The 26,014-nt window shown below is 44.9% G+C and overlaps 1 protein-coding gene across 1 annotated transcript in view; it reads right to left on the bottom strand.

The window, feature by feature from the left end:
- AGBL1 (AGBL carboxypeptidase 1) overlaps positions 1 to 26,014 on the bottom strand; it is a 325,674-nt gene that overhangs the window by 154,252 nt on the left and 145,408 nt on the right. Inside the window, exon 19 of the mRNA XM_054169235.1 lies at positions 784 to 913. Coding sequence (XP_054025210.1) covers positions 784 to 913 — 130 coding nt within the window. The remainder of the gene's footprint in view (positions 1 to 783; positions 914 to 26,014) is intronic.

Here is a 26,014-nt window from a genome sequence, read left to right as displayed (position 1 = left end):
CTCATAATATTTCAATTAGTTGGAGTGCTTCAAGGATATGATAGAGCTCTGAGGAGTTCATTTTCATGTTTACATTCCAGGTATGCAGAGATTTGGAAATCTGGAGTTGTTGATTAGAACATGGGCCACTCAGTTTAGGAAAGATGTTGAGATGCTGGAAGGTATCCAGAGAAGGGCAACAAAGCTGGGGAGGGGTTTGGAGCACAGCCCTGTGAGGAGAGGCTGAGGGAGTTGGGATTGCTTAGCCTGGAGAAGAGGAGGCTCAGAGGAGACCTTCTTGCTCTCTACAAGTACCTGAAGGGAGGTTGTAGCCAGGTGGGGGTTGGTCTCTTCTCCCAGGCAACCAGCACCAGAACAAGAGGACACAGTCTCAACCTGAACCAGGGGAGGTTTAAGTTGGATGTTAGGAAGAAGTTCTTCATAGGAAGAGAGATTGGCCATTGGAATGTGCTGCCCAGGGAGGTGGTGGAGTCCCCATCCCTGGAGGTGTTTAGGAAGAGAGTGGATGAGGCACTTGGTGCCATGGTTTAGTTGATCATATGGTGTTGGGTGATAGGTTGGACTGGATGATCTCAACAGTCTTTTCCAACCTGGTTAATTCTATTCTATTCTATTTGGAAATAACAAATATCACCTAAGACTTTCAAAACAGTTCTGTAAGAGGAAAGCATAACAGCACATGATGCTTTCCACATTACTTTAGCTCTAAAATGAGACTGTTGACAGAAGAGCAGCAAGCAATCCATGCACAGTAACTCACAAAAGACCCCGAAAGAGACTCACCAGAGGAGCCCGGCCAAGGCTGCGCAGGTAATAGAGAAGACCTTTGGCATGGTAAATAGTTGGATGGAGCTGGGAATTAGGTGTCAGCCACTGTCTGTTCAGATCATCCCCACTCAGTGAACAACGTTGGCTGAAATCAGAAAGCAACACATCACAAACTAGCAACACCACAGCTGACTACAAGGTGTTCCTGACTCCAGAAAGCCCTGGCACAAGGACAGAAATGGTTAATTAGAGCACAAAGATAAAGGCTTTGAACTTTGAGCTGGAATGAACTAGCAGTCCCTGTTGTATTACAAAGGTGGTTTTCATAGAATCACAGCATGGCTCAGGCTGGAAGGGACCTCAGAGTTCATCTACTCCAACCTTCCCACCATGGGCAGAGACACCTCTCATCTAGACTCGGCTGTTCAAAGCCTCATCCAACCTGGCCTTGAACACCCCCAGGCAGGAGGCAGCCACAACCTCCCTGGGCAGCCTAGTTCCACCTCTTCCTCATACTGAAGAACTTCTTCCTAAGATCCAGTCTAACCCTACTCTCCCTCAGCTTCAAACCATTCCCCCTTGTCCTGTCTCTAGACACCCTCAGGAAAGCAGCCTCTGCAGCCTTCCTACAGGATCCCTGCAGGTGTTGGAAGGAAACTCTAAAGTCCCCCTTGGAGTCATCTCTTTCCAGGCTGAACCATCCCAGCTCCCTCAGCCTGTCCTCATAGCAGAGGTGCTCCAGCCCTTGGATCATCTTTGTGGCCTCCTCTGGACTCACTCCAGCAGCTCTGTGTCCTTCTTATGCTGGGACACCAGAACTGGAGGCAGGATTTGAGGTAGGGTCTCAGCAGAGCAGAGTAAAGGGGCAGAATCCCCTCTCTTGCCCTACTCCTCCTGATGCAGCCCAGCATATGATTTGCCTTCTGTGCTGCACACATCCAAATAGTAGATGGAATCTCAGTACCACAGGATCTAGGTAATACAGCGAGTCTGAGAAATGGAGCTCCACACTCTAGCCAAGGACACAATTTTCCTTCTGGGCTGCATGAATGCCCCCAGCTCATGGTGAGCTCCTCAGCAATCCATATCAAAACTTTGATATAGAAATTTTATCATTTCCTTTCCTTCAAGGTTCCCACAGTTGCAGCCCTGAAAATAAATGCAGTTTTCCCTTTGCCTAAGTGAGTAGAAATCAAAAAGCTACTTACAAACCAAAAGCCCTCAGAATGTTCTAAATTCTGTGCTAGCTATGAAATTCACCCAGCTTACATAGAGCACAGGCTTCTCAAAGCCTCCACAGCAAACAAGTGCATCCAACTCCTACTCATTCTAATTGAAGACAGGCACTTGAATCTCTTCGACTAGCCTGAAATATGAATGCACTTAAATGAGATGAGCTGGATATCTCATTTAAGCTGCTCCACTCACAAGAAATGCAGCTATCTAAAGCACATCAAGAAGATCTTGATGCATGCTACATCATTATGTAGAACAATTACCTAGCTTCACTGCAAAGCCTGAATAAAAAGCTAAATAAGGATCCCAAATCCGCACCACGGAAACGTTTGCCGTAGTTGGTTTGAACATATTCTGTTATTGGCTCAGTGATCAGCGCAAGGTTGTGCAGGATACTTGACCGTATGGAGCAGCACATCACTTGTACAGCTCTGCAAAATCCATCTCCCTCCTTACTCAGTGTGGAGATCTCGGCCTCCTCACACTCCGCGAAGGATTTGCTGCAATTTGGGTCACGATTTTCGAATCCCGGTGTGCTGATCAAGGTCAGAAAACAGCCCTGCAGCAGATGAGAGGTTGTGGTAGGTCCTTACCATAGAATGGCTTAGGCTGGAAGGGACCTTACAGATCATCTACTCCAATCTGCCCACCATGGGAAGAGATGCCTCTCAACTAGAGTTGGCTACTCAAGATCTCATCCAACCTGGCCTTAAACATCCTCAGGAGAAGGTATCCACAATCCTCCTGGGCAACAGAGTCTCACCACCCTCATACTGAAGAACTTCTTCCTCAGTTGCAGTCTAACCCTGCTCTGCCTCAACTTCAAACCATTCCTCCTTGTCTTGTCTCTAGACACCCTCATGAAAAGTCTCTTTACAGCCTTCTTGTAGGTTCCCTTCAGCTATTGGAAGGCAGCTCTGAGATCCACCAGAGTCTTCTCTATTCCAGGCTGAACAACCCCAGCTCTCCCAGCCTATCCTTAGAGCAGAGGTATTCTAGTCCTTGGATCATTTTTGTGGCTCTCCTCTGGACTTGCTCCAACAGCTCTGTGTCCTTCTTATGGTGGGGACACCAGAGCTGGACACAGGATTGGAGGTGGGATCCTAGGAGAGCAGAGTCAAGGGGCAGAATCCGCTCTGCTTGCCCTGCTGGCCACAGTCCTACTGATGCAGCCTAGGAGACGGTTTGCGTTATGGGCTGCAGGAGCACACTGCTATCCAGCTCAGCACTGGAATGCTCCCTGTGGCACTGCTAACTTGGGCTGGCTTATGCTTTAAAAAAACAAAATGGAATTAAATCCTAAGTGCTGGCTGCATTTCCAGCTATGGAGGTGCATGCAGGTTTGCTGGTCCAGTCTCCTAGGACAAAACACAAATGCATTCATGGGGAGATGGGCTGCTGTAGTGGCAGAGCCTTGCATTGAGGCTAAAGTGTGTTGTGTGCAGCATCTGTGACATTCTCAATACCCTTGCAACTGATGCTCGAAGGAAAAAAGGTCATAAAGCAGGAATGCTTTAAAATCAAAAGTATAAACATCTGAGAGCCAGTTAGGAACAGAAGATAAATAATAAGAGTCCCTAAGAATATTTAATACATATTTAATAGAGAAAAAAAACAGGTCTCTAATGCCATCTTGGGGTTTCTGGCAACATCACAAGATCCATTCCAAGTCTGCTCTAGTTTCCCTGTGATCTGAATTCCTCCTGTCCTCATAATCCATAGTTCCCATATTACTCCTGCAGCAAATCAGAAAGCCTTAGCAATGGCTAACACATGAGAAGTCAGCAAATGCTGCTGTGATGCTTCTGCCAACAAAACCACGGCAGCTGTTATGTTTCTTAAAGGCTCTTCAGCTGAAAGTTATGCTTAGGCTCACCTCTCCTGATCTTCAAGACAACAGCTGCTCAGCTGAGGTTAGCAGTTCCCTGCTGCAGACTCCGGTTCCCCTCCGGCCCATGGACTGCAGGGCATTCATACATGAGCACAGCTACCACACAGCCTGCCCACACCTCTGTGCTGCACAGCACCCTCTCTCTTAGACAGGTTTTGCTCTCCATAATGCAGCTGACCAACTCTGCTGCTCTGGTACAAATGGTGAGTTCTTAGAGGTGACCCTATGAGAAACCATTCCCATCCCCTGCAGTTCACAGATGCTGCTGCTTGCTTAGTATTTAGTAAGTGCAATCCAGCTCCGAAACAACGATTTGAAAGCTCTTATTTTCTGCAGGAAAGGGAGGTAGGCAACATTTTTGCACATAGGCAAGAGCTGGGAGACAAAGTTCAGCATTATCCTTTCAACAATTAACCTTTAACTATTACCCCTCAGCCTGGCAGATTGTATCCACAGCTCTTAAGGAGACGCAGAACTTTAATTAAATTACAAGAGGCTGATTCTTCCCATCCCACTCCCTCCTCCCATCATACTGTTAATGTCTGTTTGCTTTTGTAGACACCAGCACCCTGCCAGCCCTGTCCCACCCCCACCCCTTATCCTTTCTTCTCTCTCTTGCCTAACAGCACTGCCATTCAAGCTAATGGTTTTGTCCGTTATGCTCTGCGGCCAAGGGTGAAGGTAAAATATTAAGCTGATTTCAAGTGCTGATAGCAAATAAAGGCTCTGGGAAGCTGAGAATGGCTTTGCATGTTTGGTAGGATTTAATGAAATTCACTGCTCAAATCAAAAGCATGTCTTGCAACACAGTTCCAAGCTTTCAGTGTCTTATGTGTCTCTTCTCCTTTGCAGCACTAGCAAGGCTGCCTGCCACCTTGGATGGGACTGCTAGCAGCTCACAAGAAATTGTGACAACATTGGCCAAGAACAATTCCAATCAGTAAAGAAAGCCCCAGCTCTGTGTCTCTATTCAGGTTACCTGGAATTCTATTTGTTCTGTATCTTCAGCCTAGATGCATTACCCACAACCATAACGCACAACAATTGAACTGCATTTCTCTTGTTCACAAGCCTGATGCTTGTGTTGTAGCCCTGCCTCCTCTTTTAGCTTTATACAGCCAGGATATTCCCTGATGGGGTAGCTGGTGGGGGTCTCAGAGCAGTGCATGGCTACCAAGTGGAGCGCAACAAAATGAGTAGTGTTTCTGTAGGTATCTGTAGAATGACTCAAGGGAAGGTCTGGAGCTGGTGGAAGAAGAGATTCCCCAATCCTTACTAACTAAACTTGGCCAGAAAACACTGTCACAGTCACTCAGGGCAAGGTATTCACTTACTGTTGCCCAGGGAAAGGAACACCTGGGCAGTATGTCCTTCAGGGGCCCATAGGCCAATAAGAGGAATAAAGCATTCAACCCATCCAGTCCCTAGCCAAAGGTAACTCATGTGACTGGTTCCAAGCAGAGTAACTTCATCCTTAGGTGAATTAGTTGCTGAGCTCCAGCTTCAAATCATATGCCAGCAAAATTATTCCTATCTCTATGTAATCCTCAGGTCTAAAGATGTATAAATGGAGGCAGGGGTGCAAGGAAACTATTTGTGAAAACTGGATCCCAGAAAGATCAGGTTCTGATCCCATAGGAGCTAACAGCTTTAACTGAAGCATTAGACTCTTGCTCTGAAGGCAAGGACACCTCACAGGGAGTTAATGAGAAAGTGGTTAAGTAGCTAAAGAACAGATTTGTTCTGTTTAAGATGCAATGGTATTTTAAATCTGTTTGCACTTTTAAGACCTTGCTTTTAATCCTGTGCCTCAAAGCTTGACAATATATTTTACAAAGATGTGCTTGCTTTGTTGCCTTCCCCTTAAGCTTGTTGGCATGGAGGGCAAGACAACCTCAGATCCTGCACTAAACTGCAGTAAATTCTGCAAGAGCCACCTCTATGGATGGAGAGATGCTACCTGGTCCTAACCAAAAGCTTGATAAGGTCAATAGAACCTTTTAGCTGGTTGCAACAAGTGTGATTCAGTGCCCTGCAGAGGTACAAAATGGGAAGAACGTGGGGAAAATAGAGAGGAAAATGTAGATACACAGGAAAAAAAAAAGCAAAAGGGGACAGGGGGTGAAGAGCAAAGAGATTGGGATGATAAATATAATGCACAAGATATCAGACAAGTGAAAAACCATGAAATGGAGAGAGAGAAAAGACACTTTTTAAAGAAAGGATGTAGCTGTGCTTGGAAGATAAAATGACTCAAAATCTCCTGTCCATTACTTTTACATGGAAAGACAGGGCCCATCATATTGAATGGATGATGTCAGGACTGATAATAACAGCACCTGGGGCACATGCAACTATGAAATCTAAAGGGACATATTGTGTTTGATATGTAGAGAGCAGCATCATCATTCACTGTGCATCTTAAAAGCAGACAGCAGTACTAATGTAGGATAATATTCATACAAAAAGTCACAGGCACGACTAAGCATCAGGATGCAGTCCCAGCACGCTGAACTTTGTCAATAACCATTGCCTAGGATGGAAGCAGGAATATTTGCATTAAGGTGGTTTGGTCCTGACATTCAAAAAAGCTCAGAGCAATCTGGAGGAAAAAAAAGAAGCATAAAGAGAAAGGAGGCAGGGAAATCCTTAACTTCCCTTGAGTTTAAATCTTTGCAGCAAGCAAAATTCAGTGAGGTGAGTAAGCAGCAGCACCAGCAAAGCTCTCCCTCATAACTGAAAGGAAAGTGTCAGAAATATAACCATTATTTTCTGTCCTTGGCTTTGAGCCTATGTGCTGAAATGGTGATGACTGTCTCCAGCATGTGTCCATTACACAGAGATGCTCATCCAATACCAGTCAGGCGCTGCATCCTGGTGTTGCCCTGGGATGCCAGTAAAGAGAGTATCACCAAAAACAATGCAGATATTGGAGGCTTTTCACTGAGGGCAATGCAATGAAACAGCCTGCTTATGTGACTGAGTTGGCATGGCAAGGGTTTGGTAGCACAGGGACTACAGGGGTGGCTTCTGTGAGAAGCCCTCGCTTCCAGTGAGGTGCAGGTGAGTAGCTAGAAGGCATTCACACAGACACTGATGAATGAAACAGTTCCCATCAGCCCTACTGCAGCTAGCAACTCACTTCTGATTATTCACTCTTTCCTTCTGATGCAAGCAACAGAAGGGCTAAAATGCCTGTGCAGAACCAGGCACACCAGCAGTTTTGCTTTCCCAACACAAGCAAAGTAGCTGGGGCTTCAGAAGTCACAATCCCTCCTCCATATCTCTTCTTGTTCAAGAGTGCATTGCATTCCTAAATTATACTTACACTCCCTTCCCCTTTCAGGCCCTACTGTTGCCATGCTAATTGCCATCAAGTCTCATTTGCATCACATCTTGCTACCATATCTGCTTTCATCCTGAGTAAAAGCCACAGTTCACATTAGAGCACTGGATGATGAAAACCAAGGGCAGAAAGTCAGCTCCTTCCGAGAGATCCCCACAAAGTACTAAGCAGTGGTGATGTTTCAATTGCAGCGTGGTTCCTTACTACCCAGTTTATTTTATTTCTAAGCCTTTAAGAGGAAATTTGGAGGTTTTGCTACTCTTTTTTTATTGCACCTTCCACACAATGCCAAACTTATCTCCTGAGTGACACCTGTGCTATCTGGATGCTAACCAGTTGAAGGACGCCACTGAAAGGATCCATTGCACTCTGTGGCTCCTGTATGACCCTTCCCTCCCAGCCCTGACCAATGAAGCCATGATGCAAGATGTTTCTTTTCAGACAAATGCTATCCTGAAGTGTCATTCTGCCAGCTTCCTCTTGCCTCCCTAGAGCTGAGCACTGATACTAATTAGCATAATGAGCCTTCAGCATTCCATTTGCTGCATCTGACTGATTTTGTCATAATGGCCAACCCTTGCTTCCCAAGATAAATGATGTGCTCTTCCTGTCTAGTGCACCTAACCATGTCTCTGTCTTTGCTCCCTCTATTCCAAAGGTTCCTTTTCCCTTTGTGGACACATTCATGAAGTCACACTTGGTCACAAACCAGTTAGAGATGCAGAGTGACACCTGCATCACCCCAGCTAATGCTGCCCATGTCATAATCAAACAAGACAAGCCATTCATACGGGCTGCTGCAAAGGTGAGTTAACAGCATTGGCACAGAGAGCTGAACTCCCTCCCAGTTCCACATCAAAGCATGCCCATCAGATTTTATTTCCTCTAGCTGTAGCAACAGGAACTATTAAAGACCAGATCATTCATTCACCTGCAGTTGCCCAGGCTTTGCACCATCCTTTAAGAGAGAAATTCAACTAATCGTGTTTTGTACTGTTCTACGAAGAAGCAAATAAGGACTTGAGGAGCAAACACAAACTGGGGTTTCAGTTTCTTGGCATTGGCCAACCTCCAGAGCCTCTTCTCAGAATCTCACAATAATTCATATATTATTGATTCTAAAATAAAAATCAAAATCCCTAAACCAGCATTTTTAGTACTGAGCTTGGATGGAAAAGTCAATTTTCAACTCATGAAGTTCCTTGTAACAAGTCTCTGCTTTCTGCAAGAAGCATTGACTTTTCCTCACCAATCAAACAGCCTGTTCCTCTCAAAACTTTGACTTTTCAGTCAAAACTCCAAACTCTGCCATCCCAAAACATCAGAACAAAGAGTACTTCTCTGTTTAAGAGAGACGTCTCGGCATGTAATGAGGCTTCTCAGGCACCCACTCCGCTCTGTCAGAAGCTCTCTTAGGCAGGGCCACATCCCCTTAATGCAGTATCAAAATACCATGACAGCAGTTCAGTAAGAGGTAGAATTACGATGCAGCACAGGAGCTGTAGCTCTGCTGGGGGAGCCAAGGCATCAGGACAGCCAAACAACTCCCAAATGGCGCCAGGATGACACTTTCTAATGAAAAGCCTATTTTTAAATGTGAAGACTGGGCTCCACTTCTGCCTACCCAACAGTCACAGAAAAGCTTAAGCTTTCCATAGGGGGAAAAGCACATTTTCACAAACAGCCCTACTTATATCCTCCTATAAGCAGCGTCAGCACATCCTAATTTTGCAGACAGGGGTATTGAGAAGGCATTCACGCAAGAAAGCAGTAGATCAGTGCAAAGCCAGAAATAGAACCTGAGATCCAATGAAAGCATATCAAATTAACCAAAACTTTACTTTTAAATTAATGTACTTTAGCCTGTTTCCAAAGCCTGTGTTCTGACTTTCTTATTTTAAATGTGGCTTATATCCACAGAGCTGAAGGATTCCTGACTTAAGCTAATTGCTCACATATGGGTTGCATCGAATTAACTGAGTTGATTTAAAATCTGTTAGTTAAACCAGTGCAATCTCTGCATACAAATGAGTGCTAAGAATTGCAATTTGCAGATGATTGTTCTCAAACCAGACCAAATAAAATGCAGAAGGGCAAGGTGTGGTATCATAGATGAGCAGAGGGAATCACAAGCACTGGAGACCTGCAGAAGCCCAGTAAAACCAAAGCCAAAAGCCAAAAAACAAGGCTTCAAACCACTCCCTCTTTCCTACTTGTTCAGTACAGACACCCCTGTACTGAAGAACTTCTTCCTAAGCTCCAGCCTAACCCTGCTCTCCCTCAGCTTCAAACTATTTCCCCTTGTCCTGTCCCTAGACACCCTCATGAAAAGTCCCTCTGCAGCCTTCAGCTATTGGAAAGCAGCTCTAAGATCTCCCTGGAGTCTTCTTTTTCTCCAGGCTGAACACCCCCAGCTCCCTCAGCCTGTCCCCATAGCAGAGGTGTTCCAGCCCTTGGATCATCTTTGTGGCCTCCTCTGGACTCATTTCAACAGCTCTGTGTCCTTCTTATGCAGGGGATGCCAGAACTGGAGACAGTGTGGAGGTGGGGGTCTCAACAGAGCAGAGCCAAGGGGTAGAATCGCCTCTCTTGCCCTGCTGGCCACACTCTCTGGCTGCAGCCCAGGATAATATTTGCCTTCTGGGCCAGGAGGTAGGCTTTTTGGTGTCCTCCACTCCTGTGGAACTGAAAAGGTAGCTAGAATGGAAGGAATGAACATTTCAAAGCAGTTGCTGTGAATCAGAAAGTTTGGATTCCTCCAAATATTTTGCTAGTGAATTGCAGAACAATTGGATGAACCCAATAGAAAATAAGCCTTGCACTTGGCTTTTTAACAACGAGGCAAGCAACATCCTGCAAGATACAGCTCCATCCTGTGCCATTATTAGATCATTTTGACTTAACCCTCTCCAGCACCATCTAGAAAGTTTTGTCCTGTTTCTAATGGCCAGGATCAGGCACTGATTAGGGCCCTTTCCTCCTATCCTAGAAGAAACTCTGCTTGGAAACCTGGAGTCTCTTTCCAGGCTGGGGTCTACACAGCTTTATGTGGGAATCAGACTTATTTCAGCAAGCTAACACCTCACAGCAAAGCAGAACAATGACCTGCCACCTAGTAACAAAGACATAAAAAAGGAGAGAAGAAAGAAATAGGACAAGAAGAAGAAAGAGGTGAAGGTGAGGAAGGTTGAAGTCACTCCAAGATGAGATGCATCATGTTCCCATTCTCCATCACCTCAGCCATCTTCCTCACCAAAACCAAGCAGCAGAAGTCTCTGTGAGTTACACCTGCACAGCAGTGAGGTGGTGGTGATCCAAAATAGGATGCTTTTAAGCACAGATATTTTTGGCCCTGTAGGAGGCTGGAAGGTTGTTTTGCCGAACTTGTTTTGTTTACTGAAGAGGTGGCCTGGATGATCTCCCTGATTCTGTGAAGAAAGTTTCCCTCAAAATAAACATTTGAAACATGGAGGCTCTCAATTAGGCAGAGTTGGTTGCTCCCCCTGTACTGCTAAGTGGGCTTACACATTCATCCTTGAATTCCCATTCCTTAAATCACAGAATTGTTAGGGTTAGAAGGGACCTCAAGGCTCAGCCAGTTCCAACCCCCCTGCCATGGGCAGGGACACCTCACACTACAGCAGGTTGCTCACAGCCACATCCAGCCTGGCTGCAAACACCTCCAGGGATGAGGCTTCCGCCACCTCCCTGGGCAACCTGTGCCAGTGCCTCTCCACCCTCATGGGGAAGAACTTCTTCCTAACATCCAATCTGAATCTACCTATTCCTAGTTATTTTCCATTCACCCCAGTCCTATCACTCCCTGACACCCTCAAAAGTCCCTCCTCAGCTTTCTTGTAGCCCCTTTCAGATACTGGAAGGCCACAATTAGGTCTCCTCTGAACCTTCTCTTCTCCAGACTGAACAGCCCCAATTCCCTCAGACTGTCCTCATAGCAGAGCAGCTCCAGTCCTCTGCTCATCCTCATAGCCCTTCTCTGGACACCTTCCAGCACCTTCCTGTAACAGAGGCTCCAGAACTGGACACAATACTCCAGGTGTGGTCTCACCAGAGCAGAGTAGAGGGGGAGAATCACCTCCCTCACTCCGCTAGCTATGCTTCTCTTGATGCAGCCCAGGATGTGATTGGCTTCCTGGGCTGCAAGTGCTCACTGCTGGCTCCTGTTGAGCTTCTCATCCACCAACACCCCCAAGGCCTTTTCTTCAGGGCTGCTCTCAAGCCAGTTGCTGCCCAGCCTATATGAGATGTTGCTTTTCTTGTCTGAAAAAGAACTGGACAGGAAAGTTTTATTCTGTCACCAAGCTGCCCAGCACAGCATAGAGGCACAAAAAGGGACCTCACTGAACTTGAAGCTGTGATGTGGTTTACAATGGAACTGACCACAGGCTGACATGCACAAAGACACTGCACTTCCTGCATTAGTAAATTATAGTTCTGATAAAGCAGCATTCATTGGAATATGCTGAGTGGTAGCTTACAAAACAGCACAAACCCAAGTGCACAGCTTGCCAGCTGCTTTCCTCTGCAAGCCAGGAAACAGTCTCACAGTATCACTGAGGTTGGAAGAGACCTCGAGGATCATCGAGGCCAACCTGTGACCACAGACCTCATGACTAAACCATGGCACCAAGTGCCACATCCAATCCCCTCTCGAACACCTCCAGGGATGGTGACTCCACCACCTCCCTGGGCAGCACATTCCAATTACTAATGACTCTCTGGGTGAAGCTAGCTAAGGAAAGTATCCCTAGACTGTGTTACTTGATCTGTCACTTTGCTCTTTTTCCCCATCTTCTTTCCACCTTTTTCCTTTTCTTTTTCCTACAGCCTTGTAAATCCAATCTGGTTATGAGTATGTAAGAGCTCACATCTACAGCATCACTAGAAAATCCCACTTCAGTGAGCTGTATTCTTACCAGACTTCAGCTCTACTAACTTCCCAGGCCACTTGCATGGCAATTAGCATCTCTTTTGATATTTGCTTGCAGGTTACTCCAGCACTGATACTTATGAATCCAGGCTGGTTGTAGTTCTCCTTTCTGACATGGGATTTCTAACTGCTTGTGAATTGCACTGAGGAGGCAGGAGCTCCTGTAAAAATACTGTTTGTTTTCTTTGCAATAAATGGTCCATTCTGTGGAGATGAACAGTATTTATGGATCAGACCTGTTTGCAATACAATTCCAAGGCAAAGCAGAAACAAAGAACCTCCCATAACAACACACCAAAAGAAAAGAAGGGGGGAAAAAAAGAACCCAAGAAAACCACCTTCTCTTATTATACACTTCAGCTAACTCTGAAGGGCTGTGACCATTTTCTATTTAACCAGACACATAGTCCTGTGTTCTTTCTTTGCCAGAGCATGGCATCTGCCTCATAAATGTTCAACCTCTATCTAAGAATCGTGGACGTGTCCTCCTTGGGGGTGTTCAAGGCCAGGTTGGATGTGGTCTTGAGCAGCTGAGTCTCCTTGAGAGGTGTCCCTGCAAATGGTGGGGAGGTTGGAGTAGATGATCTCTAAGGTCCCAACCTGAGCTATTCTATGACTCTCAGGTAAAGTGAAAAAAGATTGAATTCTTCCTGGGCACAGGCCAGGGAAACTAGGTCTTAATGCTGTCAAACAACTGATGAATTTGACTCACCCCTGTCTGAAACCCAGCAGCTCAGTTTAGGAAAGATGTTGAGTTGCTGGAAGGTGTCCAGAAAAGGGCAACAATTCTGGGGAGGAGTTTGGAGCACAAGCCCTATGAGGAGAAGCTGGGGTTGCTTAGCCTGGAGAAGAGGAGGCTCAGGGGTGACCTCATTGCTCTCTACAAATACCTGAAGGGAGGTTGTAGCCAGGTGGGGGTTGGTCTCTTCTCCCAGGCAACCAGAACAAGAGGACACAGTCTCAAGCTGTGCCAAGGGAGGTTTAGGCTGGATGTTAGGAAGAAGTTCTTCCCAGCAAGAGAGATTGGCCATTGGAATGTGCTGCCCAGGGAGGTGGTGGAGTCCCCATCCCTGGAGGTGTTTAAGAAGAGCCTGGCTGAGGCACTTGGTGCCATGGTTTAGTTGATTAAATGGTGCTGGGTGATAGGTTGGACTTGATGATCTCAAAGGTCTTTTCCAACCTGGTTAATTCTCTTCCATTCTATTACATCTCAAACTGTAACAGAAATATAGGAAAGAAAGCTGCACTCAAAACCACATCCAGCCTTTAGGCAGCAAAGTTTTACCAACAATATATCTCTTCACCAACAATAATTATTTAATAATGATACAGGAGAAGGAAGTCAAAGAGAGAATAATTCTGCATCCTGCAGTTCTCAGGGAAACAAATTCAGTCCTCTGCTAGCATGAAGCTAATCCTTCAGTGTATCCTCAGAGACAGGGCACCAGCCACTCTAGCATTGCTAGAAGGGCATTGAGGGGATGGATCTGCCAGTCAGGAGAGCAAGCAGTCATGGAGAAGGAAAGCAGTTTGGGGTTATGTCTGTAGATGCACTAAGCTCTGTTTTATTTGTTGACTTTCCTCCTTGCACATGCACTGTGAGCCTCCAAACCTCAGCTGAATGTTAATTCTGATGCTAAAAAAAACCCCCAACACACCAACCCTAAAACAAATCACACTTACATAACTGCTCATCCAAGCACAGTGTCTCTGGGCACTTCACAACAGTAAAGTTAAACGAAGCATTCAATACACACTTATTAAAATAAAGTATCCACTAGAGAAACCTGATGGGCTTGCAGAGCTCTGCAAAACATGCAGGGGGGGAAAAAAAATATTAATAATATAGCCAGAAAACAGGCAGTAAGAGACAAAATTACTGCAAAAGCAAAAAGAGGCACCAAATTCTGCAGAGAGTACAAAAAAACCCTGGCAAGACTTGGGCAAAGGTTTAAGAGAATTAATTTAAGGGCTAAACAAAGCTGGCACTGAGAAAAAATAATCAGGCTGCATCATTGCATCATAAGAAGGAAACAGAGCTCTTGGAGGAGGCCACAAAGATGATCCAAGGGCTGGAGCACCTCTGCTGTGAGGACAGGCTGAGGGAGCTGGGGTCGTTCAGCCTGGAGAAAAAGACGACTCCAGGGAGGACCTTAGAGCTGCCTTCCAACACCAGAAGGGATCCTCTAGGAAGGCTGCAGAGGAACTTCTTGTAAGGTTGTCTAGCAGAAGGATAAGGGAGAATGATTGAAGCTGAGGGAGAGCAGGGTTAGACTGGAGCTGAGGAAGAAGTTTTTCAGTAGGAGGGTGGTGAGATGCTGGAATAGGCTGCCCAGGAAGGTTGTATCTGCCTCCTCCCTAGGGATATTCAAGGCCAGGTTGGATGAGGCCTTGAACAGCTGAGCCTAGTTGAGAGGTATCCCTTCCCATGTCAGGGATGTTGAAGTAGATGATCTTCAAGGTCCCTTCCCACCAGAGCCATTGATTCTACAGAGAGACTTAAGCTTCCTAGGAGGTGCTATCAGAACCACAGGGAAGCTGTGGGAATTGCATTAGACACCGTGCCTCACATATTAACTGTCGATGTCTTGCTGAAAGTTTCCAGTGAAGAAAAACTAGGGCACTAGATAGGAACAAATATATAAAAGTAGTTCATACATACTTGTGTGAGCAAAAAAAAAAAAAGGAGACTCTAAGCTCTTTTTGCATAGCAATTGACAATTTTTAATTGAGGCCTGCTACCATCAAAACCTTCCCTCTTGAAACTGATTTGTAGTAGGGAAGTTACTTGAATACTGAAATAAATGACCTGATTTTTTCAGACATGGAGCTACTCATCGCTGCCTCTTGAAGTTCAATGGAGTTGCAAGCACTCAGCATCTTCCAAAGTCAGGAAACTCTGAACTAGCTGCCTTAAAAAAAAATAACAAATGGATTGGGGCAACTAATTTATGGCCCTTACTGTTCATTTTTTAAATCTGCTCTTAAATGGAATCAGGAAGCTTGAAGCATCAGAAGAGATCAGCAACACTCCATTATGGAGGAGGCAGTGCTTTATCCAAACGTTTGGGGCTTTTTTTTTCCCCCTTAGCTCTTCCCTGCCACCCCTTCCCCACATTTGTTTTTAATGCAATGTAGTAGAAGAATTCTCTCTTCCAAGGGAACAAATTGTGAATATTTTGGGATTGATGGGTAAGAGTGAAGACGCCCAGGAATAAAACTGATGATCAGCATCCCATCTTGGTAACAGGATGTTTAAAAATCTGTCAGCTAAGTGGCAGTGTCCTTTTTCGGGGAGTTAAGATTATCAGGTCCTGATCAAAAGCTGAAATACTTCATAGGAAAGTAGATGACAAAGTACAAGGCTGACAGAGTTCCTTATTTAGACATGGAGAAAAGGAGTGAAGAAGAGAGCTCTACTACAACCTCTCCATCACTTACTGTAAGACATATAGAAGGGTAATTTACAGCTATAGCTCTTCCACTTTGAAGGCTCAGGGCTAAAAATTGAGTCAGTGCCATTGAAAGCAATTTATATCTCCTGGCTGATCTAACTCAGCACACACAGAGACTAACCAAAGCACAGGACCACGGTGTCTATATTTACAGAAGCCAGTGACTGAGGGGCTGTAGTTCTTCCCTAAGTAACAAAGCCTTTGGGACCTCCTCATGGGGAAAGATTCTGCATCTCTCTATAAAATTGCTGAACACATTTCAACTGCCAATACCCATTCAGCCTCAAAAGCTGAATGGCAGCACTGATGCACTGCAAAGCCCATCACAGGGAGCAACACAACATTTGCCTCTGAGGAGAAATTATGCTAAGCTCCAACTTTGAGCCCAACAGCTTTTCCATCCTGGTTTCTGAAGAGAAGAGCAATATTCTGCCACTGCTGAGAGACAACCCCAGAAGAAACTTCAAGCCATTGTTTTCAGTGATGTCCCTGTAGTGTGTCTCAGTAGAATGATATGGAAATGAAGCACAAAGAAAGGATTTTTTTTTCCCCCTATTCCAAGATGGATTTGAAAGAGAAACAAGCATGGTGTTTGCTTAGAAGAGAAACAAGCATGATGTTTGCTTAGAATCCTAACAATATGCAGGAGGGCTAACAAGTCTCTAGAATATTTCTGATGAGACCTGATAAAGAATGTTTTTCCTTTGTAAATTTCTTCTGGACTCCTTGTTCTTAGAGCTCTCCAACTGCTCACAGACCCAAGAGAGATTAAAGACTCAGCTGCGTAGCATTTAGTCAATATAGATAAGCTCACAGAAATATCCCCTGCAAAAATCAATGTGCAGATTCAAGAGAGCCATTCTGATCAGCTGCAATAAAGGTTGCACAATGCTGCCAATTATTTTCTTCAGGGCTGAAAACACTGGTGGGGGGGAGAGAAGAGTGTAAGAAAGACCTTAGTATGGGCAAACAGGTGTAATTACATCAGTGAACAAGGGAAAACACTGCAACAGGTTGCCCAGGGAGGTGGTAGAAGCTCTATTCCTGGAGGGTTTTAAGGCCAGGGTGGATGTGGCTCTGAGCAACCTGATCTAGTATGAGGGGTCCCTGCCCATGGCAGGGGGGTTGGAACCAGATGATCCTTGACGCCCCTAACAATTCTATGATTCAATGTCATCTCTCTGGACTTTTGTAAAGCCTTTGACACAGTAAAGCCTTTGGATTGTGTGGATAAGGAAGTGGTTGGATGTTCTCATCCAAAGAGTAGTGGCCAATGTCATCAGGTCCAATAAGGCAAAGTGCAAGGTCCTAGGTTGAGGCAATCCTAGAGATCAGTACAGACTGTGGCATGATGAAATTGAGAGCAGCCCTGTGGAACATGACTTGGAGGTGCTTGAGGCCCCATCCCTGGAGATATTCAAGGTCAGGATCCACAAGGCTCTGAGCAAGCTGATCATGTGGAGGATGTCCCTGCTGACTGCAAGGAGGTTGATTAGACAGCCTTTGGAGGTGCCTTCCAACCCAAACCATTCTATGATTCTATTGCCTGGAATATTTCTAAGCAGGTGAAGTCACTTGCTGCTTACAGGAGAGGACTAAAACTGCAGCCTAGCAGTCTTCTACCCCTCTTGACCAGCCTCATTCCAATTACATCGTGTAGTTAAGAATGTTGTACAGTGCAGCACAATATTTTTGTTTAATAGTTTGCATATTAAGTGGGGTTTTTTTTCTAAACAGTTGTAGTTTTTGTGATGATAGAACAATATTTTCCATCAGAGAAAAACAGTCAGCATTTTCCACAAAGCTAATAAAGTTTTTGTTCTGATTTTCTGGCCAGCTGGCACCAAAAACTGCCAGTGTGCTAGGCAAAAAAAAAAAAATAGAGAAGTGTAGCAAATCAATCACACTTGCTAGCATTTTGGAATGTCCAAAGTAAAGATCTACCTTTAAAGCAAAATAAACCCAACTGAATTCTCCCTACCCTCTCTCAGAGTGTGGCTAATGTGAAATCTCCATTCCCAGAGCACAACCTTTTATTTTTTTTTCCAAGCACTCAAACATTTCAAATAATTCTATTATCATTAAATTAAGCCCAGAGAGCTTCAAGGTATTATTGCCATCACTTCATAGATGGGTAAAGTAACTACAAGCACTTTAATGACTTGTCTGGGATTGCATAGTAAACACTAAGGGCAAGTGGGAAAATGATGATTCAAAATGAACAAAACATTCATAATTGTTTTATTATATTTTGTTTCCTATTCACAGCCAGGAAAGCAATTACTTAGTGGCCCTCAAAGGTTGATACCATGATGGATGCTTATCTCTGTTCCTGAGAACTGAAAATTACCAGTGGCAGAGAGCAAAAAAAAAAAAGGGGGACTGCAAGCAGGAAAAGAAAGGGAAATTCTAAAAAAAGGGAAGAATTAGGTCTACAGAGCTCGTTTCTCTCCAGCTCACAAGGCAAATTTGTTGGCCTGAAAAGCAGGCTGACTGAATTGCAGCATTGAATGTGTTTCTCATGGTGTGAGTCCACAGCTGCAAAATCCCAGCTGCAATTAGGTAACTGTAGGGCTGGAGGTTTCAGCGTTCGGCTACGTGCAGGCGCTCCAGCGGTGGCTGTGGCAGGCTGCAGCTGCCCTGCCATCAGCCCCCAGCTGCTGTCAGGCAGAGAGGCACTAACTGCAATTGTCTGTAAACATTAGCACAGGGTAAATCTGGGGGGGTGAGGAAATGGGTTGGAAATTCATAGTCTGGTTTCTCTCTAGCACTTCCCAGCTCAGTTAAGGGAATGTGACTTGCTTGGAAGAAGTCACAGAACGCGGTTTTACACCAGCAGGCAGGGAAAAGTGATTAGGTGACCTCCTAAGCATTAAGTCTTCAAACAGCCAAAGAACCACTGAATTTCAAAGTAGAAGCATTTAAGAGGAAGTACAAACCCCTCACCATTCCAGTGATCAAAGGTTAGGATGGTGATTGTTCCTCACATTTATCTGGGAGGAGATTGTCATGTCTTCTGTAGCATACAGTACTGGTTGCTGTCCAAAAGAAATACTGCATCAAATGGTTCACAGATGCTCAGGATGAATTAGCAGCCTGGTGGTTTACATCCCAAACCACAAACTTATGTTTTCCTCAATATTAAAGTTACACTCTAGATGCTCCACGTTGGTGAATGCCTCTGAATATACCCTCTGGAAGTACTAGCACAGCTCTCATTCAGACTGGTGTAAGCCTAAGATAATTCCATCAGAAGACACTGATAAAGTTCAAGTGCTTGACATATATTTGAATCATCATGTATTTGAGAGTTTGCTTCACCAGTGGCATCTGGCTGTCTCATCTCAGCCTTCTTTGTTCTCCCAGTCAAGCCTGTTTGGTGGTTAGACACATTTGTACCAGTAATAGATCTGTTCTATGAACTCACAACAAATATCACTCAACCTTCTATGACTTCTCTCTCATGCTAACTTCCACCAGCTGCAACGTCTCTCCTAACCAACAAGTCCAACTGTACAGAAAAGCCAATAATAGCTTAAGCAGCATAGAAACAGTCTGCAGTAGAGAAGAACAAGATATTGAGAGTTAAAATGGATCTCATGGACAACAGCAAACCAACACAGTATATATCCCTCCCTTGCAGTGCTTCTTTCTGAGCTTCTAATACTGCTCAGGAGTTTCACATTTCAGTCTGGTGTAGAGAAGACTGTCTCTGCACCACCTCAGGAATTAAGAAGCCTTAAATAAAAAGGAGATAATAAAAAAGTTGAGACCCATCACAAATCAAAGACAAGACAATAAAAGTCTACCAATCATCCTTTCCAAATATGCTTCCTTTGTTTTAGTTTGTTCCAAGTGTAAAGCTCCATTAGAATGGCCTGCTCTGCTCTAAGCTGTTGTCCAAGTAGCTCAAGACATTAGCTGTGTCAAGAGACCTGGATCAAGATGAAAGAGAATATGTGAGGAGCTGTAGGTTCCCTTCCTGCCTCTTATGGGTCTGTCTGTCAGTAAAGCACCAAGGAAGAGTCCCACATGTTGTCATAGACTGTTGCCAGACACCATACAAGACTCATTTTCTACTGCTGCAACAGCTGGGAGAAGAATGGCAAACCCCACTGTTATGAGCAAACTATTTATCACTGACATCAAAAACCTGCTGCAATGGGAAGACTCAGGCCCAGCACTGCCAAAAGTGGATGTTTGGCCTGGCAATGAGAAGATGAAAGGATGCCACAGGGCTGTCCTAACTTATGCTACTGGCACTACACTTGCTGCCTTGAACTGGCAGCAAGGCGCCAGAGCTTGGCCCCACTGTCCCCAGACAGCCTTTCAGTCTATCACAAAGAACAATCAATACAGATACTGAAAGGGAAGAGGTGCCTCTTGCCATGCTAGAGTGATCCTCTGATTTACAGTTTAAATTTTCTCCTTGCAAGAGAAAGAGAACAAGCAGGAATTAACCTAATTTAAAGATTTTTGTTATTGGCCTACAAATGGAATAGGATGAGTCAGTAGTCCATGAGTGATTTGCCGTCACCATTTATTCCAAGATCCCTGTTTACTCTAATAAATCCTCCTGCTATTGCCTTACTCCAGAGGACAAATAATTACCAGGTCTTACTCATCTAACAGGGTCAGTAAGACACGTGCACAAAGCCAACTCGGCCTCACAGACAGCGACAGCTTTGGGTTCTCATGGTATTCCTTCACAGCTACTTCTGCTTGTCCCAGGGGGTCCTCCAGGGATGATTTGTCATAGTCCATAGCAAGTTGCCTAACAGTTTCTTGCATAAACTCAGTGACAGGTTACATCACTGTTTCAACTGAGAGCCTCAGGGGGTCTCCTCTTGCTTTTTCCTGAGCCAACTTCCACTCACATCTACCATCTCAGCAGGGATGCTATTTGAAGCAATGACAATGCTTTGGAACAGATTCCGAGGTAAATTAGTTTGCATCCATCACAAATTCTGCTATAAATTATACTTGAATCTCACCAAAAATCTCCAGGAATATAAAACTTAAAGACAAGAACTCTCCCTTAAGAAGCAAAAGGAATCTGGCTGCAGCAGCACTTTGGGAGATGCCACTGCAAGGGGAATCAATTCAGCCAAATCGTATTTCTTGCAGGTTAGTAAATCCTCCTGAAGCAGAGGTAGTGTCAGGAATAAAGCTTAAGACAAATGGATGGACATAGTTTTTACTTCCATATGCATAAAAGAACTCAAGAGCCCTGAAGGAAAGAGTGGCTTCCTTGGGTACCCTGATTGAGCGAGCTGAGGTGAAGTTCATTCCAAAACAAGTTTCCCATCACTGCAAAGGGACATCTGAGTCAACTCCAGCCTCAACATATTATTTACATCCCCTTCTCAGGATTTCATCAAATGCACAGTGACTAAGGCTGATTGAGTGGACACAGTCCCTTAATCGCATTCTGAGAAGGGAGTTGCTTGAATGTTATTTATTTACTTACTGATTTATGATTATTCTTTAGCTGTCTGCTTGCAGCTGCAAATATGCCTTCCCTGCTCCATTAACCTGATCGCTTCTCTATGCCTCAAACTCAGCCCAGAATGTCCACACAGGAAATGTTTCTGCAACATTTGCAGAAGGTGTGTTTTGCATTTATGTGAGGTATCACTTTAATGAATCCCTAGCCAGGTTTCCTGCACAGTAAATATATATTCCCTGTGAGGCTCTGTGTGTGTGTGCATCTACTCAACAGGTCCTAGCAAGAGTTACAACAGTGAGGAAGCATCATGTGCCTTCCAGTACCTGAAGGGATCCTACAGGAAAGCTGCAGAGGGATTTTTCATGAGGGTGTCTAGAGACAGGAGAAAGGGAAAGTGTTTGAAGCTGAGGCAGAGCAGGGTTAGAGTGGAGCTGAGGAAGAAGTTCTTCAGTAGGAGGGTGGTGAGACTCTGGAATAGGTTGCCCAGGGAGGTTGTGGCTGCCTCCTCCCTGAGGGTGTTTAAGGTCAGGTTGGAAGAGGCCTGGAGCAGCTGAATCTAGATGAGAGGTGTCTGGGACTGTGACAAGGAGCTTGGAGTAGATCACAATATCACAGTATAACTAAGGTTGGAAGAGACCCCAAGGATCATCAAGTCCAACCTGTCTCGACAGACCTCACGACTAGACCATGGCACCAAGTGCCATGTCCAATCTCCTCTTGAACACCTCCAGGGACGGTGACTCCACCACCTCCCTGGGCAGCACATTCCAATGACGAACGACTCAGTGAAGAACTCTAAGGTCCCCTCCAGCCTAAGCCATTCTGCAATTATATTTGAAAGTTGCAGTGGTGGCAGGGTAAGAAATTGAGAAAAAACATCACTCAAAAATGGAAAAGAAAAGGTAAGGGGGGGGGGGGGGGGGGGGGCAGGGGGAAGAAAGAAGTCCTGCCTCTAGCGGGCTGATCCATCAATGACCTTTGTATGCAAGATGCACCACAGACATCTCAAAGATGATCCCAAGTGAATAAGATGCTCTTCCTCTCAAATTTATCCAGCACAAAGACTATGGCAGAATATTAAAGACACAGAATTATCCAGAACTTATACAGGAAGTCTTCTTTTCCCTACTGGACATCTGTCTCTTTTACCTCCACGTGTGACAGTGTGTGAGAGTAACTCCCTTCACAAACCCCTACTGGAAGCAACAGGAGCATTACATTACAATCAGCTCCACACAGGTCAATGTTTTATTCATATCACACAACTACAAAATAAAATACAATAAAGAAATTCACACTAGTTAATTTTTTCCCTAAATAAAGCCCCACAATGTGGCTTTTAAATCATTTCAAGTTCTTCTCCTACCCTGCTGAGATACCTTTTACCTATTTGGGATGAGTGGCATCAAATGCAGATACTGAGAGTGAAACCCCAGAGAAGTTTGCAGTAAGTCATGGAATCCAGAGGCCCTTCCATGTATCCTGCAGATTAATGGATTACTGCTAACATGATTTTTTTTCCCAAGCAAGTGATCAAACCCAATCCCACTTCACTCAGCCACATTAATTTCAAGGAGGGGAAACACAGAAATTTGCCATTCTCAAGGCTGATAGTTGCTCTTCTCTTCCACTGCTTCCCCAGCACCACCCCACCTGTTTTGCACAATATGTCATTAGTGCTGTAATCACTGAATTACTAGCCAGATAATTTACAAGCATTGCTTCTTGTTTCTTGGTGATGAAGGGAAATTGCCATAGAAATGAAAGCTATGGTTTGGAAGATATAAACCCAGGAATTTTTTTAATGGGATTTGAGCTTGCTCCAGACCTGAAGAGAGTTTCAGCTACACTAAAGATTTCTGAATGCTAATAATGAGACCATTTAACACTCTCTGTTATTTAATATAAGGCAGTTCTACATAAGTAATAGGGGGAAATGCTGTAATAGTGCAGGCCAACGGGGAGCAAAGCTACTTAAGGAATGTGATATAGCCCATTTGCTTGAACAGGAAAGGAAGAATTGCTTCACAAATGCAGGAGAACTACCAGGAAAGAGTTTATTCAGATGAAAGCACAAATAGATTCCACAGTGACACGACTGTGTCCACAGGTCACTAGTGAAGCATACTGGCAGAGTATGGAATCATAAAATCATTTAGGATGGAAGGGACCTCCAAAGGTCAACTTGCCCAACAGTGCTAAGAGACATCCTCAACTAGATCAGGTTGCTGAGAGCCTTATCAAGCCTAACCTTGAACATCGCCAGAGATGGGACCTCAACTACCTCCCTGGGCAACATGTTCCAGCACCCTCATGATACAGAACTTGCTCCTAACATCCAGTCTAAATTTGCTCTTCTCTGGTTTCAAACCATTGCTCCCCATCCTATCACTGCAGGCTTTTGCAAGCAGTCCCTCTGAAGCCTTCTCGTGGCCCCCTTCAGGCACTGGCAGGCTGCTGTTTGGTCTCCCTGGAGGCTTCTCTTCTCCAGACTGAACAACCCCAGTTCCCTCAGCCTGTCCTCATTACAGAGATGCTCCAGCTTCCTGATCATTTCTGCAGCCCTACTGTGGACCCACTCCACCAGGTCCATGTCCTTCCTGTGTTGAGGGCTCCAGAACTGGACACAGCATTCCAGGTGAGTTCTCTGTCAACCTAGAGATATCTACTCCAACCTCCCTGCCATGGGCAGGGAAGACTCAACCAAACTTGGTTGCTTAAGGCCTCATCAAACCTGGCCTTGAACACCTCCAGCGAGGAGGCATCCACAACCTCTCTGAGCAGCCTATACCAGCTGTGGATAAAATACTGAGAAGTGATTCTGTGTGAAGCTTTCTTCCTGGGCATTAGCATTTTACATCCCATGAGATACCAAAAAAAACACCAGAGGGAGGACAGAAAGAGAAACAAGACATTTAGCAAAGGAGAACATGGTACACTGAAGAGAGCTGACATTAAGAACACACCTTTTCAACCAGAACTGCATCTCCTAAACCTCATGACACCTTAAATAATTCCTTGAATCTTGGATCCCAAATCTATAGAATAATCTGGAAGACCTGAGAGCAGCTAGAGGAACTTCAAAACTTTTCTACACGGTATGTGGAAAGTGACCTCTCTGAATTAGAGTATTTTGTGATCTCCTCCTTTTAAACCTCTCTGACAAAAATCACCTGTTTCCAAACAGTCTCTCTACTAACACAAAAGCAAGCTCTGTGACTGGTTGCCACCAGGAATGACACAGGGTGCTTTGGAACTTCTGTGGTCCTTGGTCCACACCATGCCAAATAGGCACTTGAAATAAACCCAGTGGATTACCAAAACAAAAACAAGTAAAGAAGTGGGAGAGTGGCAGACAAAAGGCAGAAGCAGAATTGCATGGGGAGAGAAAGACATTCACAGAGAAGGAAAGGGCAGAAGTTAGATTCTGAACTGAAAAAAAAAAGGGATCTAAATCCTTATGGGGGTACAGCAAGGAAAAAAAACCACACCACACTGTATGATGGGATAGCAAGGGAAAACAACCAAAACATTTACATTTCTATTTACATAACTGTAAAGGTATAAAGCACAACAGAAAAAAGCTCATCTTGCTCCTCAGGGGATTTCTCAATGCTGTTTTGTTTACACAGAGAGACTCAGGACTTTGCTTAGAGCATCTTCCACTAACTCAACTGCCAAGAATTACAAACGAGGAATCAAGTCACCCACTGGAAGAGATGATAAAAGTCTCCTATGGCTATGAAGCTTCTGCTGTGTGGTGGTTTTGGCTGAAAGTTCATGCTGCAAATCCAGGTAGCACTGGGAGAACATTTTGATTGAGATCCTAGCAAAAATGCCCGGCAAAAATCTTGCTTGCATCAAACCCTGTGAAAGAGGAGAAAACCAGCACTCTCTCACCTCACAACATTTCTTTCCCTCTTTTTGCCTGTGTAAAGTGACAGAGACACTGAAAAGAATCTCATCTCCAGTACACTCCTTGTTACCAAGAATCCTAACACAAGTTATGGGCTATAATTATAAAGCAGACAGTGAAACGTGCAGGAACTGAACACAAGAGCTGCTCTCAAAGCCTGGGCTAACAACACAACATTAGCAGTCCCAAAGAGCAATTACAGCCTGCAGGACCTTTAAACCAGAAAAAAAAACAACACATGAAAATGAAAGACAAAGGCAGAACCTTGGCATCCAGTCTGAGGTGCCAGCCCATCATTTGTGATAGCAAATTATTGACAACCTGCTCTACCAGGGTATAAGATACTGATATTGTTCACCTGTGCAGTTAGACCATTCAAATGCAATAAAGTGATACCTCTACAGCACATTGGAAAGTGAGAAGCAGCATGGTTAGCAAATCAAACTGGTGCTCCGAGGGAGGTAACAGCACAACCAGCTGAACAGGAGCCAGCAGTGTGCCCAGGTGGCCAAGAAGGCCAATGGCATCCTGGCCTGTACCAGAATCAGTGTGTCGAGCAGGAGTAGGGAGCTGACGGTGCCCCTGTACTCAGCCCTCAACCTACAGCATCTGGTGAGGCCACAGCTTGAGCACTGGGTCCAACTCTGGACACCACAGGATAGGAAAAACATTGAGGGGAGTGTCCAGAGAAGAGCAAGGAGGGGTTTGGAAGGCATCATTCTAGGAGCAGCTGAGGGAGCTGGGGTTGTTTAGTCTGCAGAAGAGAAGACTGAGGGGAGACCTTATTGCTCTCTACAGCTACCTTAAAGCAGGTTGGACTGAGGCTGGTGTTGGTCTCTTCTCCCTAGTAACCAGCAACAGGACAAGAGGAAATGGGTGTGACTTGTGCCAGAGGTGGTTTAGGTTGGACATTAGGAAAAACTTCTTCAGTGAGAGAGTGGAGAGGGGATGGAACAGGCTGCCTGGGAAGGTGGTAGAGTCCCCACCCCTGGAGGTGTTCAA

The sequence above is a fragment of the Dryobates pubescens genome, chromosome 17 (assembly GCF_014839835.1).
Source record: "Dryobates pubescens isolate bDryPub1 chromosome 17, bDryPub1.pri, whole genome shotgun sequence".
Classification (NCBI taxonomy): Eukaryota; Metazoa; Chordata; class Aves; order Piciformes; family Picidae; genus Dryobates; species Dryobates pubescens.
The sequence above is the reverse complement of the archived record's forward strand: the minus strand, read 5'-3'. Positions and strand labels throughout refer to the sequence as shown.